The 13,762-nt window shown below is 39.2% G+C and overlaps 1 protein-coding gene across 2 annotated transcripts in view; it reads right to left on the bottom strand.

Annotated features, from left to right (window-relative positions):
* Positions 1-13,424, bottom strand: part of impg2b (interphotoreceptor matrix proteoglycan 2b) — a 29,181-nt gene extending 15,757 nt beyond the window's left edge. Inside the window, exons 1-11 of one of the 2 annotated variants that reach the window (XM_084415995.1) lie at positions 12,836-13,424; positions 12,509-12,751; positions 10,345-10,511; positions 10,219-10,250; positions 9,904-9,936; positions 9,372-9,427; positions 4,003-8,822; positions 3,720-3,881; positions 2,705-2,763; positions 2,558-2,578; positions 207-460 (exon numbers count right to left, since the gene is read on the bottom strand). In XM_084415995.1, the coding sequence (XP_084272121.1) occupies positions 207-460; positions 2,558-2,578; positions 2,705-2,763; positions 3,720-3,881; positions 4,003-8,822; positions 9,372-9,427; positions 9,904-9,936; positions 10,219-10,250; positions 10,345-10,511; positions 12,509-12,751; positions 12,836-12,917 (5,929 nt within the window). In that variant the 5' untranslated portion in view covers positions 12,918-13,424. Of the gene's footprint in view, positions 1-206; positions 461-2,557; positions 2,579-2,704; positions 2,764-3,719; positions 3,882-4,002; positions 8,823-9,371; positions 9,428-9,903; positions 9,937-10,218; positions 10,251-10,344; positions 10,512-12,508; positions 12,752-12,835 lie in introns of those variants that run through there. The other variant, XM_084415996.1, reaches the window with a different exon arrangement.
* Positions 13,425-13,762: the final 338 nt, after the last annotated feature.

Genomic DNA, 13,762 nt, shown 5'->3' with positions numbered 1-13,762 from the left:
AAAACCAAATACAGCCAAGTAGATATCCCACCATTGTCAACATACTGCATTTCAGATTCATTCAGCTACAATTTACCACTGTGACAGAACACATACTTGAACCTAAATGTTTATAAGAAACCTCAGTAAGAAGCATTCAATTCAATGGTCTTGGGTTCCCTATAATGAATCCACAATGTGCCTCAATTTCTTTGAGAACGACTTACCATTTTCCAGTTGCAAAGAATCAGGGTCCACATCCAGAGTGGTGTTTCTGATGAAATTCTCCTTGTGGAGGGCTTCGGTGATGTAATTTCGGAAGTCTGTGATTGTGTGGACCACAGTGGGAAGCTCATCGGGATCTGTGAAGGAGTTCTCAACCATGTTTGAATGCAAGTTTATGTAATCCATGGTCTCGTTACTTATTCCCGCACCATCACCCTCAAGAACCACAGCGTAGTGCACCACCACTGCCAGGCCTCTGAGGAATGAAAAGAAAACAGTGACTCTTTGCTGTCAAAAAAACAACATAATATGCTTCGTCAAAGGCTTTACTAAGTGTAAACCGGCCCCAAGACTGGTGCTGTTATGCATGAAATGACTGCAACATTTAGAAATAAATTACCAGCTTAATCTACAGAGCAGGAGTTGGAGTTTATCATGGTGGAGCTATCTGTTCATTGATGTTTTGTCATATTTGATTGTTATATTTAACCAGTTGTACATCAGTTGTAAAGTTAAATATGAAAATAATAGCTTACAGGTAACCGTTAGATGGTCTGCTGGTTTTAGCTGGTTTAAAATGGTCTAGTTGTTCTGCCAGAACTACCAAGCTGGTGTTAAGCCAGTCTGACTAGTCTCCCAGCCTGCTTGTCTTTCTATCTGACCAGCTGAAAAGTCCCCAAAATATATTTAAAACCACCAAAACAGACCAACTTAACCAGTATGGACAGGCTAAAATACACTTTAGGCCAGTTTAAGCTGTTTATGTTTTGTAGCAGAGTGGCTAAAATAAAATTACTTTCGCACCAGGTAGTTCAAGGAACTTAGTTCTAGGAACTAGCCACCAGGGTGGTTCCCCGAGAACTAATGGTTCCCCTAGGAACGTTTTCCTGGTTGCATTCGCACCACCAGTAGGAACTCTGAAGTGACGTACTGTAAGCTGCGCTTGTTGTTGTGTCTTTTACTTTGACTGCGTGGCAGACCTTTATTTTGACATCGAGAACGCCAGCCAGAGCCACACAGTGCTCGCATTCTCCATGTTACTTAAGTTTACGATCTGTCTTACACGTTATTAGATAGAACTGTTATACATAGAAAGTAGACAGTAATGAAAATGTATTAGTGTATGCCGTTAGATTGATGTCCAGTGTTGCTAGCTGCGCAGAAATACATAATCATGTTTCGCTTGGTCCCCTCAAAGTTGCGTTGGATTTTCTCCTCAGCGTAAAGGTTAAGAGGCCCGTCTATCACTGTTTTCCATGTTCGTAGAGTTAATTTCTGTAGTAAATATATAGGCTATAATCTGTGTTTAAACAGCCTTTTTAAAAATGGCGGGTGCTGGTGTTTTGCATGCGTTCGGCCAATAAGTGTATACTAACGTCACAGATACTTCCTATAGTGCTGGTTTAGACCCTATTCTGAAGTAGGAGTTAAATTAGTTCCTTCCTAGAACTAAAATTGTTCCTAGTTCCTGCAGTGCGAAAGCCCCTTATTATCAAGCTAGCAACCAAAGAATATTCCCAGAATATTCAGCCGCCAGCTGTTGGTTACTAGGGGAAATAAAAAAAGAATGACCTAGATTTTTTTATTTTTTTTGCCACATGTTTCTACAAGGGTTAGAAAACCTGATGAGTTTACGACCAGATTAATTTTCTCTCCCATAACAATCTCCACAAGGATTCAATTCCAGAAATGCTAATAAGCTTTATGCGGCATTAAGTGAGAACATCTCTGTTCTCAGGTAGTTTAAGGGGCCTCATGGAGCTCACAATATGCAGTTATCCATTGTGTGGTTTAACCGAGGCCTCACTGATAAACCACATAGAAACCTTGCCATGATGACATTTGAGAGCAGAGGACATTTAGCATTTAATCCCATCATGCTTGACAGCTGGGCGTGCATTTAGCACAGCGATTTATCCCACTTAAGGTGGCGATTGGCCAGGTAAAATACCCCACTGACACATGCGCATAAGATATATCACACCTAAATGAGTATGACCAACCTTTCAATCGATTGATTTCGCAAGGCTAATGAGGCTGCAAGCACATGACCTTACCAAGAAAACAGTGTGAACGTGATTTCAGAGCAATGCTTTAATAAAACACTACATTTGGTGGGTGGAAAATTCAGGCACATGAATTTCTCATCAGATGTTTTGGAGGAGATATGGGTCACGCAGCTGTGTCATATGGCAGGGTGGAGAGATGGATTTATCAGGTCCGGGTAAAACATTGCACAGTGATAGCCCAAATAATATTAATATCTGTTTTCTTCATTTTGATATGTGATTAACTGTGACTTATAAAAACAATGCATATAGATCCAGAGCCAAATAAAAGTTGGGATACTTACCCTTCAATGTCCTTCTGTGGCCTGGGATATTTTATTGAGAAAAAAAGAATATAAACAAATGAACATATATTATTTTTAATTTTTTTTATCTGTATGCACAATTAACTCATGTAAATTACCATAAAAAAATAATTAAAAAAAACATACCTGAATTCAAGGACAAATATTTTCTTGAATCCTGGGAGCTTTTCAAAAACCTCTTCAATCTTCAACAAAAGAAAGGATAAGCTATAACTATACAATACAGTATATATAAACCCTCATGAACATTAGATTATAGATTTTTATCATTTAAAGGTGTCATGAACTGAGAAATCAAATTTTTGCATAGCTTTTGACATATACTATAAGAATATCCTGCAAGTTCCACAACTGAAAACTTTGTTAGTCCAAAAATAGCTTTTACTGTAACCAAGCCCAGTAGGATGAAAATAATCTGTTATTTAAACTGATTAAATTATATATAGAAAGCAATCAAAGAACGCTCCCTTTACAATCGCTGGAGCAGTCAATCAAACAGCACAAGTTTATCAGTGTCTGAGTTCTGGACTCCCGTCAAAACTACCGTTACAACAAAATCCCTTTTATCTATAGTCTTTGGTTATAATCAACAAATCTCTTATTTACATTGTGTTTGCGCTGTTAGTTAAGATGAAATCATTTGTTAGTGTGCAGAAATTGAGTTGCATTGATGAGATCACTGCATTCATGCGCTCAACATGTCTGTGATAGGCTACAATGCTAATCACTGCATCCATTCATGCCACCATCTAAATATAATGCTATACATCTAAATTTAATGCTATAATCAACACTTTTCACGATTTGTTAACCTTGAGAGCTGTAATAGTAAAATTGTGCTAAAGGTTTTCGAGAGAGTTCCACATATAATACTAGCTATTTCATTTGCAAAGATGTTAGCCAATCACAGCAGACACGCCCCTCCAAACAGAGCATTAAAATCAGAGGGCTAAAATCAGGGTAGGGAAAATACCTTTTATTTCTAAATTATGACGATTTTTGATGTAAAAATCATACTAACATTATTAGTGCACCCCAGGAAATATTATAAAAAAAAATTAAACAGTGCAGTTAAGGACCCCTTTAAATGCTTCATTCCCCACATACTGTTTTCGCTTGTCACTCTATAGATGCAACTCACCTTTTCAATGAACAGCTCCGATAGATTTTGATAGTAGTAACTTGATGGATCTCTCAGAGCATCATCATAGCTTTCACCTCTTAGCTTAATACTCAGCTCCACAATATGGTCTCCAACAGGACGTATGGGTCGGACCACAACGTCATCTATTTCATTTCCAATCTATATATTTTTTTTTTTTTAAAGAAAAGTTTGAGAGGAACTCACAATTACTCAGTTAAACAAGCTATGTACAAAGTCTTAAGTTAAATAATTGTTATATTTATAAATTGAATGTGCTCACCACGTTGTTTTCATCTAAAATATCATTGGAAATGTCCTGTGGCAAGATTTGTAATGTGGAGGAGAAGGTCTTTTGAATAGTAGTTGTCAAGTCATTCAGTACAACAGTGATATCCTCCACTTTCGAGATAGGAGTTGGGGTGTCATCCTCTGCAGGTTGCAGTTTGACAACATTTATGTCAGGTGTTTCAGGTACAATCTCAGGCACCTCTGAAGGTTCGGATATCGACAAAGGTGTTTGAGATGTGACTTCAGGTGTCTCTGACATGGCTCCATTTGTCTTCACCATAACTTCAGGTGCTTGAGATATGACATTAGTTGTCTCTATTATGACATCAGCTTCTGTAACAACCTTAGGTGTCTCTGTTGCAACTTCAGGTGTCTCATTTACATTTTCTGTGACTTCATGTTTGATTTCCACCACAACTTTTTGTGTGTCCTCTAGAATTTTTGATGGATCTGTAACTTCATGTACGTCCTCATTTATGGCAGTAGTCAGTATATCTTTTTCCATCTCAGTAACAGTAAGGTCTTCAAAAACTTCAAAAAGTGTTTCCCCACCACCTTCAACCGTTTTAGGTGTTTCTTCTATCTTATATTCCATGCCTTCGGTTACAAATGCTACAATGTCAGTTTCAGGGGTAACAATCTCAAAAGAGGTATCAAGTGTGGCCTTAGGTGTTATTCCAGTTGTGGCCACACTTGTGAACTTAGTAGAAGTTTCTGTGGACTTCTCTTTAACCAAAAACGTTTCAGTACTTTCCTCAGATGATTCCTCAAAGATGGCAGCTTCAGTTACATCCCCTAATTCAAAAGTAGCATCACTTTTTCCTTCCTCAAAATCTTGAAGTGAGTTTTCAAGAACTGTTACCTTGTCTGTGTCAGTGTCTTCAAATTCAACTCCAGTAACATCTGTTGCCTCTGTCATCATCTCACCAGATTTTGTAATGGCAGTTGTGTCCTCACCCATAAGTGTGGCTCTCTCAGTAAACACATCGGAAGCTTCGGTAGTTTCCTCCGTCACTTTGGCTATATTTCCAGCTGTCACCTCCGTAACTTCTGGGGTCTTAGTTATAATGTCCTCGTCCTTACCCAAATCATTCTCTTCAGCATCAGGAGTGACCTCTGTAGGCTCATGAGTTTCCTTCAACACTTCATGAGTACTCCCTGTCATGGTATCAGGAAGTTTTTCAACTGTTGTCATCTCTAGTGTAGGTTTGCCCTCTTTAGCGTAGGGTGTCTCTTCCTCATCTTTGTCAAGTAATGTTACTGTTGGAGTGTCTTCAAGTGTGTCCTCTGTTGATACAACAGACGTTTCTTCAAGTAGGTTTTCCACTGTATCATTTCTAGCAACCTCAGTTGATGTATATGCAGGTGTAAAGGGGGAGAGCATTTCTGGCACAGTGGTCACATATGTGATTTTGACAACATCCTTATCGGTGAAAGCTTTTGGCAACCCATTTGTGGGGGGAACCTCTAGCAGTTCTGTAGGAGTTGTCTGCATTGGTTCCTCTGGTAAGAAATTCTGAACAGGAGATATTTCTGTAGGAGAACCTACCGGAGGTCTATCTGCATCACTTTTTCCTCCTTCAAAATCTTGAAGTGAGTTTTCAAGAACTGTTACTTTGTCTGTGCCAATGTCTTCAAATTCAACTCCAGTAACATCTGTTGCCTCTGTCATCATCTCACCAGATTTTGCAATGGCAGTTGTGTCCTCATACACAAGTGCATCTCTCTCAATAAACACATCGGAAGCTTCTGTAGTTTCCTCCGTCACTTTGGCTATATTTCCAGCTGTCACCTCCGTAACTTCTGGGGTCTTAGTTATAATGTCCTCGTCCTTACCCAAATCATTCTCTTCAGCATCAGGAGTGACCTCTGCAGGCTCATGAGTGTCTTTCAACACTTCATGAATACTCCCTGTCACGGAATCAGGAAGTTTTTCAACTGTTGTCATCTCTAGTGTAGGTTTGCCCTCTTTAGCGTAGGGTGTCTCTTCCTCATCTTTGTCAAGTAATGTTACTGTTGGAGTGTCTTCAAGTGTGTCCTCTGTTGATACAACAGACGTTTCTTCAAGTAGGTTTTCCACTGTATCATTTCTAGCAACCTCAGTTGATGTATATGCAGGTGTAAAGGGTGAGAGCATTTCTGGCACCGTGGTCACATATGTGATTTTGACAACATCCTTATCTGTCAAAGCTTTTGGCAACCCATTTGTGGGGGAAACCTCTAGCAGTTCTGTAGGAGTTGTCTGCATTGGTTCCTCTGGTAAGAAATTCTGAACAGGAGATATTTCTGTAGGAGAACCTACCGGAGGTCTATCTGCATCACTTTTTCCTCCTTCAAAATCTTGAAGTGAGTTTTCAAGAACTGTTACTTTGTCTGTGCCAATGTCTTCAAATTTAACTCCATTAACATCTGTTGCCTCTGTCATCATCTCACCAGATTTTGTAATGGCAGTTGTGTCCTCATCCACAAGTGCATCTCTCTCAGTAAACACATCAGAAGCTTCTGTAGTTTCCTCCGTCACTTTGGCTATATTTCCAGCTGTCACCGCCGTAACTTCTGGGGTCTTAGTTATAATGTCCTCGTCCTTACCCAAATCATTCTCTTCAGCATCAGGAGTGACCTCTGCAGGCTCATGAGTTTCCTTTAACACTTCATGAGTACTCCCTGTCACGGTATCAGGACGTTTTTCAACTGTTGTCATCTCTAGTGTAGGTTTGCCCTCTTTAGCGTAGGGTGTCTCTTCCTCATCTTTGTCAAGTAATGTTACAGTTGCAGTGTCTTCAAGTGTGTCCTCTGTTGATACAACATAAGTTTCTTCAAGTAGGTTTTCCACTGTATCATTTCTAGCAACTTCAGTTGATGTATATGCGGGTGTAAAGGGTGAAAGCATTTCTGGCACAGTGGTCACATATGTGATTTTGACAACATCCTTATCTGTCAAAGCTTTTGGCAACCCATTTGTGGGGGGAACCTCTAGCAGTTCTGTAGGAGCTGTCTGCTTTGGTTCCTCTGGTAAGACATTCTGAACAGAAGATATTTCTGTAGGAGAACCTACCGGAGGTCTATCAGTGGACAGCCTTGTAGCTTCTGAGATAACATCAACATCTACATGCTGGATGGTAACAAGTGCTGATTTAACAGAACTTTCAGTAACACCTTGTCCAACATCTAGTTCAGTTTCTGAAATAAAATTATCAATGTATTCTCTAGTAACTACTGAAGGGGTATTAGTACTTATTCCTGGTGAGTCCTCAAGGGTTGTAGGGAGATCAGTCTCATACTTTTCAGAGGTGAAACCACCCGGATTTCTACCAGGGGGCATCAATGTAACCTCTGACACAACATCAACTTCTACATACTGAATTGTAGCATCTAATGTTTTAACAGGACCTTCAGGACCCTGCCCAATGTCAAGTTTAGTTACTGAAATAAGCTCTTCAGTAGATTCACTGGTGACTCCTGTAGGAGTATTGATAGTTATCCCTAGTGAGTCCTCAAAAGGTGTGGGAATATCATTATCATATTTTGCTGAAGTAGAATCTTCTGGATTTCTTTCAGTGGTCATCAATGTAGACTCTGAGACAATGTCAACCTCTTCATGTGGAATGGTAACATCCGCTGTCGTAACAAGACCCTCAGTGACATCCTGTTTCACAGTGATCTCATTTGTGAGTTCAGTAGGTGAACTAGTGCTTGTCCCCAGTGTTTCCTCAAAGGATGTGGGAATAACATACTCATATTTTCCGGAAGTAGAATATTCTGGAGGTACATCAGTGGTCATTAATGTTGATTCAGAGACAATGTTCACCTCTTCATGCTGAATGGTAATAATTCCTGTGTTAATCGGACCAAGAGTAGCATCCAGTCCCACCTCCGGTTTGGATTCTAAATTAAGTTCTTCAGTGAATTCACTGGTGATTATTGTAGTGCTTATCCCAGGTGAATTCTCAAAGTTTGTGGGAATATCATACTCATATTTTTTTGAAGTAGAATCTTCTGGAGTTCTATCAGTGGTCAATAATGTAGACTCAGAGACAACATCAACTTCATGTTGAATGGTAACACCTGCTGTCTTAACCGGACCATCGGTAGCATCCTGTCCTAACTCTGTTTCTGAATGAAGCACTTCAGTAGAGTCACTAATGTAGGTGACTGTTGTAGGAATAGTAGTGCTTATTCCTAACGAGTCCTCAAAAGTCGTGGGAATCTCATAATCATACTCTCTCGTAGTAGACTCCTCTGGAGCTCTATCAGTGTTCATTAATTTAGACTCTGAGACTATGTCAAACTCTTCATGTTGAAAGGAGACACCTGTTGTCTTAAATGGACTATCAGTAGCATCCTGTCCCAACTCTGTTTCTGAATAAAGCTCTTCAGTAAAATCACTGGTGACCACTGTAGGAATAGTTGTGCTTATTCCTAGTGAATCCTCAAAGGTTATGGGAATTTCATCATCATATTTTCTTGAAGTAGACTCCTCTTGAGTTCTATCAGTGTTCATTAATTTAGACTCTGAGACTATGTCAACCTCTTCATGTTGAATGGTGACATCCAATGTTTTGACAGGACCCTCGGTAACATCCAGCTTGACTTGCAGTTCAATTTCTGAAACAGGTTTCCCAGTGGCCTTACTTGTGAGTTCTAAAGGTGAACTAGTGCTTGTCCTTGGTGAAGCCTCAAAGGCTGTGATAAGATCAGGCTCAAGCGTCATTTGAAGCTCTGCAGCCATAGTGGTGATTAAGATTTGGTCTGCAATGGTCTGTGGTGTGGCATCCTGTGAATCTGTTACTGCCTCAGGAATCAGAATACTGACTGGGTGAGGAAAGAGAAAGAAAGAGAAGGAGGAAGTGGCAGAGTAAATGTACGTCATAAGAGGTAGTTTGAGTCATTTTTGAATTTCATCTTGTAAATTGGATCCATAAATTCTATGCCGTTAATTATCTTCAGGATTGCAGGGCAAAACTCCAAGTACCCTATTGTTAAGGCTAAGCCCATGCACAAGTAATTAGTTACACTTGACTAAATGGCAGAACTTTGTCTGAGGATCCTGATACCTTTACTTCATTACAAACCACTGAGTACCTAAAAAGGATTAATGTCTATTCTGAGAGCAGTGTATATCCTGAGCTAGAGAGCACCAGGTCTCTGTTGATATGACTGCAGGGTCTCATGCGGACATTTACAATACTGATGAATCAGAGCATAACTTTAATCAACAGACTGCAAAATCAGTCAATAGAAATAATACTTTCTGGGCTTTAACTACTTATTTTGAAATATTTATAAACACAGGGAATGTTCATACAGATTCATTGTTTAAGAAGCATATTGTTTCAAAAAAATGTTGTAAACTAGACTGACCTTGTTTGGTTGTGACCACGTTTGCTTGTGTTGGCTCAGTAGTCGTTGTCTGATGTCTGTGAGAAGAAGATTATACATGCTTTTAAAGGTCAGTAACATACCCCAAAACTAAAAATCTAACCTTCTTATTGGCAAATGAGTTTAGTTTTCCGTTTCAGGAAATTAACTGAACCATGAGGAGTGCTATGTCTCTAAAGCTAGCAGAAAGTGAACTGGCTTTAGCAGGGACTAAAGGTAAGGTTACAATTTTTGCAGTCTGAAACCATGGGTCTGTATTAAACTTTAACTAGTAATGGGTGTTTTTTTTTTCTGCAAAGCATCAGTGTGTGCTCAGAATTAGCTGTGTTAGCTGCCTGGCTAAAGAAAGAATTGGTGTTTCGGATAATTCAATTAGTGTTAGGGTTCGGTTACATACGTTACAATCTGAGTTCCACACTGGGCATTTGCATTTATATATATTTAGGCTGCAGGACTGTACTAGTTTATCTAACACTATGTTGTTTTGTGCCCTTTAGTTGCCTGGAAGTCCTACCTGCATTCAGGCTGCCATGGGCTGGTGGGTACACTATCATAAGACAAATATAGGAATTGTGTGATTACACTGTTACTTTGGAAACAGTGGGATGTGATGTGGGTTCTTTTTTTTTTTCTTTTGTCTATATTAACACATAATTATGGTAAATATGGAGATGTGTTGTTAAAGTTTGGCTGCAATTTGTGTGTGATGAAATTCAACACAATGTAAAGCCTGAAATTAAAAGTATTTTGCTTACAATATTATCATATTTATGTACCATGATATTAGCATGGTACTCCACGAAGGTAAATGTCTGTAAGCAGTTCTCACCTTGTTGATGTCATCGATGCCGCTCCTACCCTCTGCAAAATACCATAAAAGTCAGTTTTCTTCTTTTTTTCAGTGTTGATTTGATAATTATTTGTTTGGTATCATTACATAGACAAGGATACTTACACTTGATATCAGAGCAAGGTGCTCAGCTGACTGGCTAAAGCTCCGGCCAATGTCAAACACGCTAACACTACTGTTTTGACATTTCCTCATCCAGATCTGGTACTCTTCTTTCTCGGGTAAACGATCCCAGAAGATTTTGAAAGCTTCCCAAACTGTTTCCTGGCACACTAAGGAACAGAAACAATTGCAAACATATATACACATTCCAATAAGCATGCAAACCCATACAATGCAAACACACATACACACACTTAAATAAGTTGGGGGTGAATACCTATTTCCGACTAGTTCTGAATATTTGTACAATTCAGTTTGACAAAGTATCAATACATAGTGTATTAAACAGTCAATTTATGTTAATTAGTTAATTAGCTTTAGCAACATGCTAACCTAAACCTGGAATCAGTCGCAAATTGAATCTCCAGAGCATTTTGCTAATTAAACAATGCACTTTGTAGATTTGCTGTCTATATAGTGAGCTCCAGAACACTCACTTATGAGGTTCAATTTCAGTGCCTGCCAGTGTAGACAGCAGACAGTTAGGCAGCTCACTAGATTTTGGAAAAGATCTAGTGAGAGAAACTATAAACAGTGGAGAAGAAATAATCTGCCAAAACACCAGCTATGAACTCCGCTGTAGTGGAAATTGACATCACTTATAATGGATACCCCTTTCATTTAGAAGACAGAAATAACAGAATTATTTCTTTATTTCAAAATTGAATAAAGAAAAAGCAATACCTAACATAATGGAAACATCTCTTATCCACACACGTCAATTGTTCCAGACAAAGTTTTCTTTCATTTCTCAGTTTGTGAACCAAAATTACTATTTTCGGTATGCGCCGCATACTTTCTCAATGTATCCAAGCAAGTGGAAAATTAAATGCGCAGATGGAGGATGTTAACCCTTGCTAGACATTTTGCGGCTCCAGTCGAAATGTTCCACCTACATCTGCCCGCCATACCGAAAATGTATGACGACTACCAGAACTCAAGTGCGTAGGAGGGCAGAGGTCACCAGTTTTCCTGGCAGAGCGAAGGATCTGATCACTGTCTACAGTGATTCAGTAGCATTGGGGACTTCAGGAGAATGAGAGGGAGAAATGGGGAATTCTGGCCTTTCCTACTGGAACGACACATTTTGACAACATTTGACTAACAGTGCTAGACAGACACCTCAGATACTTTGCCAGCCACACTTTCGTTATCAGCTTTAAAGGGAGACATTTACTCAACATCATGTTGTTTAAAACCCATATGACTTCAATTTTTCCATGGAACTCTAAAGAAACCACTTTTAGTTTCCATACAACCAAAGTGAAAACATTTTTAAAAGTATCATATAAGTAGTTCAAGTAACTTGCACGCTATATACAGTATTAAGCACAATATTTGTTTTTACATTTTTAGGGGAAATAATTCCTTTAGCATATAGTGGGGACACATTAATGTTTTATTTTTATTTTTAAATCAATTATTCACTCAAATGTTATGGTGATTATATCATTTGTAATAAAAAATGGTATTGAATTATAAAAATGCAAAATAGACACATTCACAAGTCGTTGCAGACTTTTGGACCCCACTGAACATGTAATAAAGCATCAGAGTGCCGTATAATAGGTTGCCGCGGCTAAATGTAATCAACTTTCCATTGACACACTGCAAGAATAACCTTTAAGTAAAATGGCAACACTTGTTTCACGAGTTGTCGTAATTAGATTCACTAGGGTCATCTGGGTCCTATTAATGCAAACAGCGAGAGACATTATTCTCAGCGGTGGTCTCTAATACTTTGATTGCGTCTAACTTCAAAATGCTAATATGTGATCTTTAGAAAGAACATTGATGTGGAAAAGTGTGTTGAGTGCGTCTGAATATTTGTGGATGATTATATATACGAAGGAGACAAAGAGAGCGTGTGTGTCTGTCGTTTCGAAATCGTGGTTCAAATATGCGGTTACTTGGACGTTAATGAAATTGGTCAGGTTGGCTTAGTTTATTAATATTGATGAAAAGTGGAGCCGTATTTTTTCTCACATAATGATCTCAAAGAGCATCCATTTACACTACAGAAGTCTTCTGCAACACACTGTACCTTTACAATTACCATTCTTGGCCACTATCCCAGAAACGCAAGTAAGAAATGTCTGGTTCTTACCTCGCAGGTGAAAGTAGATGAGATGATTCTGTACTGCCTGTTTCACCGTCTCATGTGAGCAAAGTTTAACTCCATTGGGGAACAGAAGGTCTCTCTTCCGTCTGGAGAGAGCCATTTCCCCCTCACCAGACACGTAACTCAATGTTTTACCTTTACCTGCCACCACTGAGCGATTCAAAACATCATTGGCATCCAAAAAAGTTGTATATCCACTTGCTAAATAATCCTCACGAGTTTCAGCACCTTATGAAGAACGAAGAATACATGGTCACAAGATTGCAAGCATCACAAAACTCCTCAAGATCCATTTGTAGAGTAGATACATACCTGCATCAATGGAGCAGTGTCCGGTCAACGAGAATAGTAACACCACAGCCCACCAAATGCATTTAAAAGGTACATCAGGCATAATGATTCCTTATTCCAGCACACTTTAGAGAAAAAGTCATCAATTTTTAGTTTACGAACAGCTGTATTTTAGGCATCCCTACTTGCAGCCCCAAAAACTAATCAATAGAGTTGAATTAATTAGTCTGCATTGTCAGTACATCCTTTCCTTGTCATGCAGGGATGCGATCACGTAGCTTTGAGCTGACGTCTCCCCATGCGGCTTAGCAGATGGCTCTTTGGAAGATTTTTCTTGCCCACTAATCCTATTTGTTAATTCTTCTGAGGAAGCTTGTCGAGAAGTCAGTGATACTCCTTTATTGCTCACCTGTAGGATCCGTCTGGATGCAGAGACATCCACATTCTGATATGTGGATTAATCCTGTAATTAATGGTCTGATCCGTTGATGAGTTCAATTATGAGAGCGGCTTCCTTGTGCTCCATGGCTGCTATTGTGTGCAATGGGATTTCAGTCTGAAGAGAGTTGCAATGATATCACTGTACGTGGTTAATTGCGCAATCTACCGTGATGCTTCAAGGAAAGATCTCTTGTTAAATGTTTGACTAGATGTGACATCTTCTAGGGTTATCCCTTTGTCTACAAGTTTGCCACGTGCTGTGACCAAACAGCTTACAGGGACTTCATCTTTATTGGGTTTTGGGTGTGTTCCATCATGGCAGGGATAGTACAAACAGATGGGCACAAGCATGAGCCAAATAATACCAGGTTTGGTAAGGTATCAATGGGTTGGTGGAGGATATCAAAAGCAAAGCTGTTCATTCAACATATATTGAGTTAAATTTGACTATAAATTACACTCTGTAAAGAGAAACTTTGAATGTTGGCTTGGCAAAGCCTTGTCTGG

Source organism: Rutilus rutilus (assembly GCF_951802725.1).
Source record: "Rutilus rutilus genome assembly, chromosome: 8".
NCBI classification, from domain to species: domain Eukaryota; kingdom Metazoa; phylum Chordata; class Actinopteri; order Cypriniformes; family Leuciscidae; genus Rutilus; species Rutilus rutilus.
Note: the sequence above shows the minus strand (reverse complement) of the source record. Positions and strands in the feature narration are given on the sequence as shown.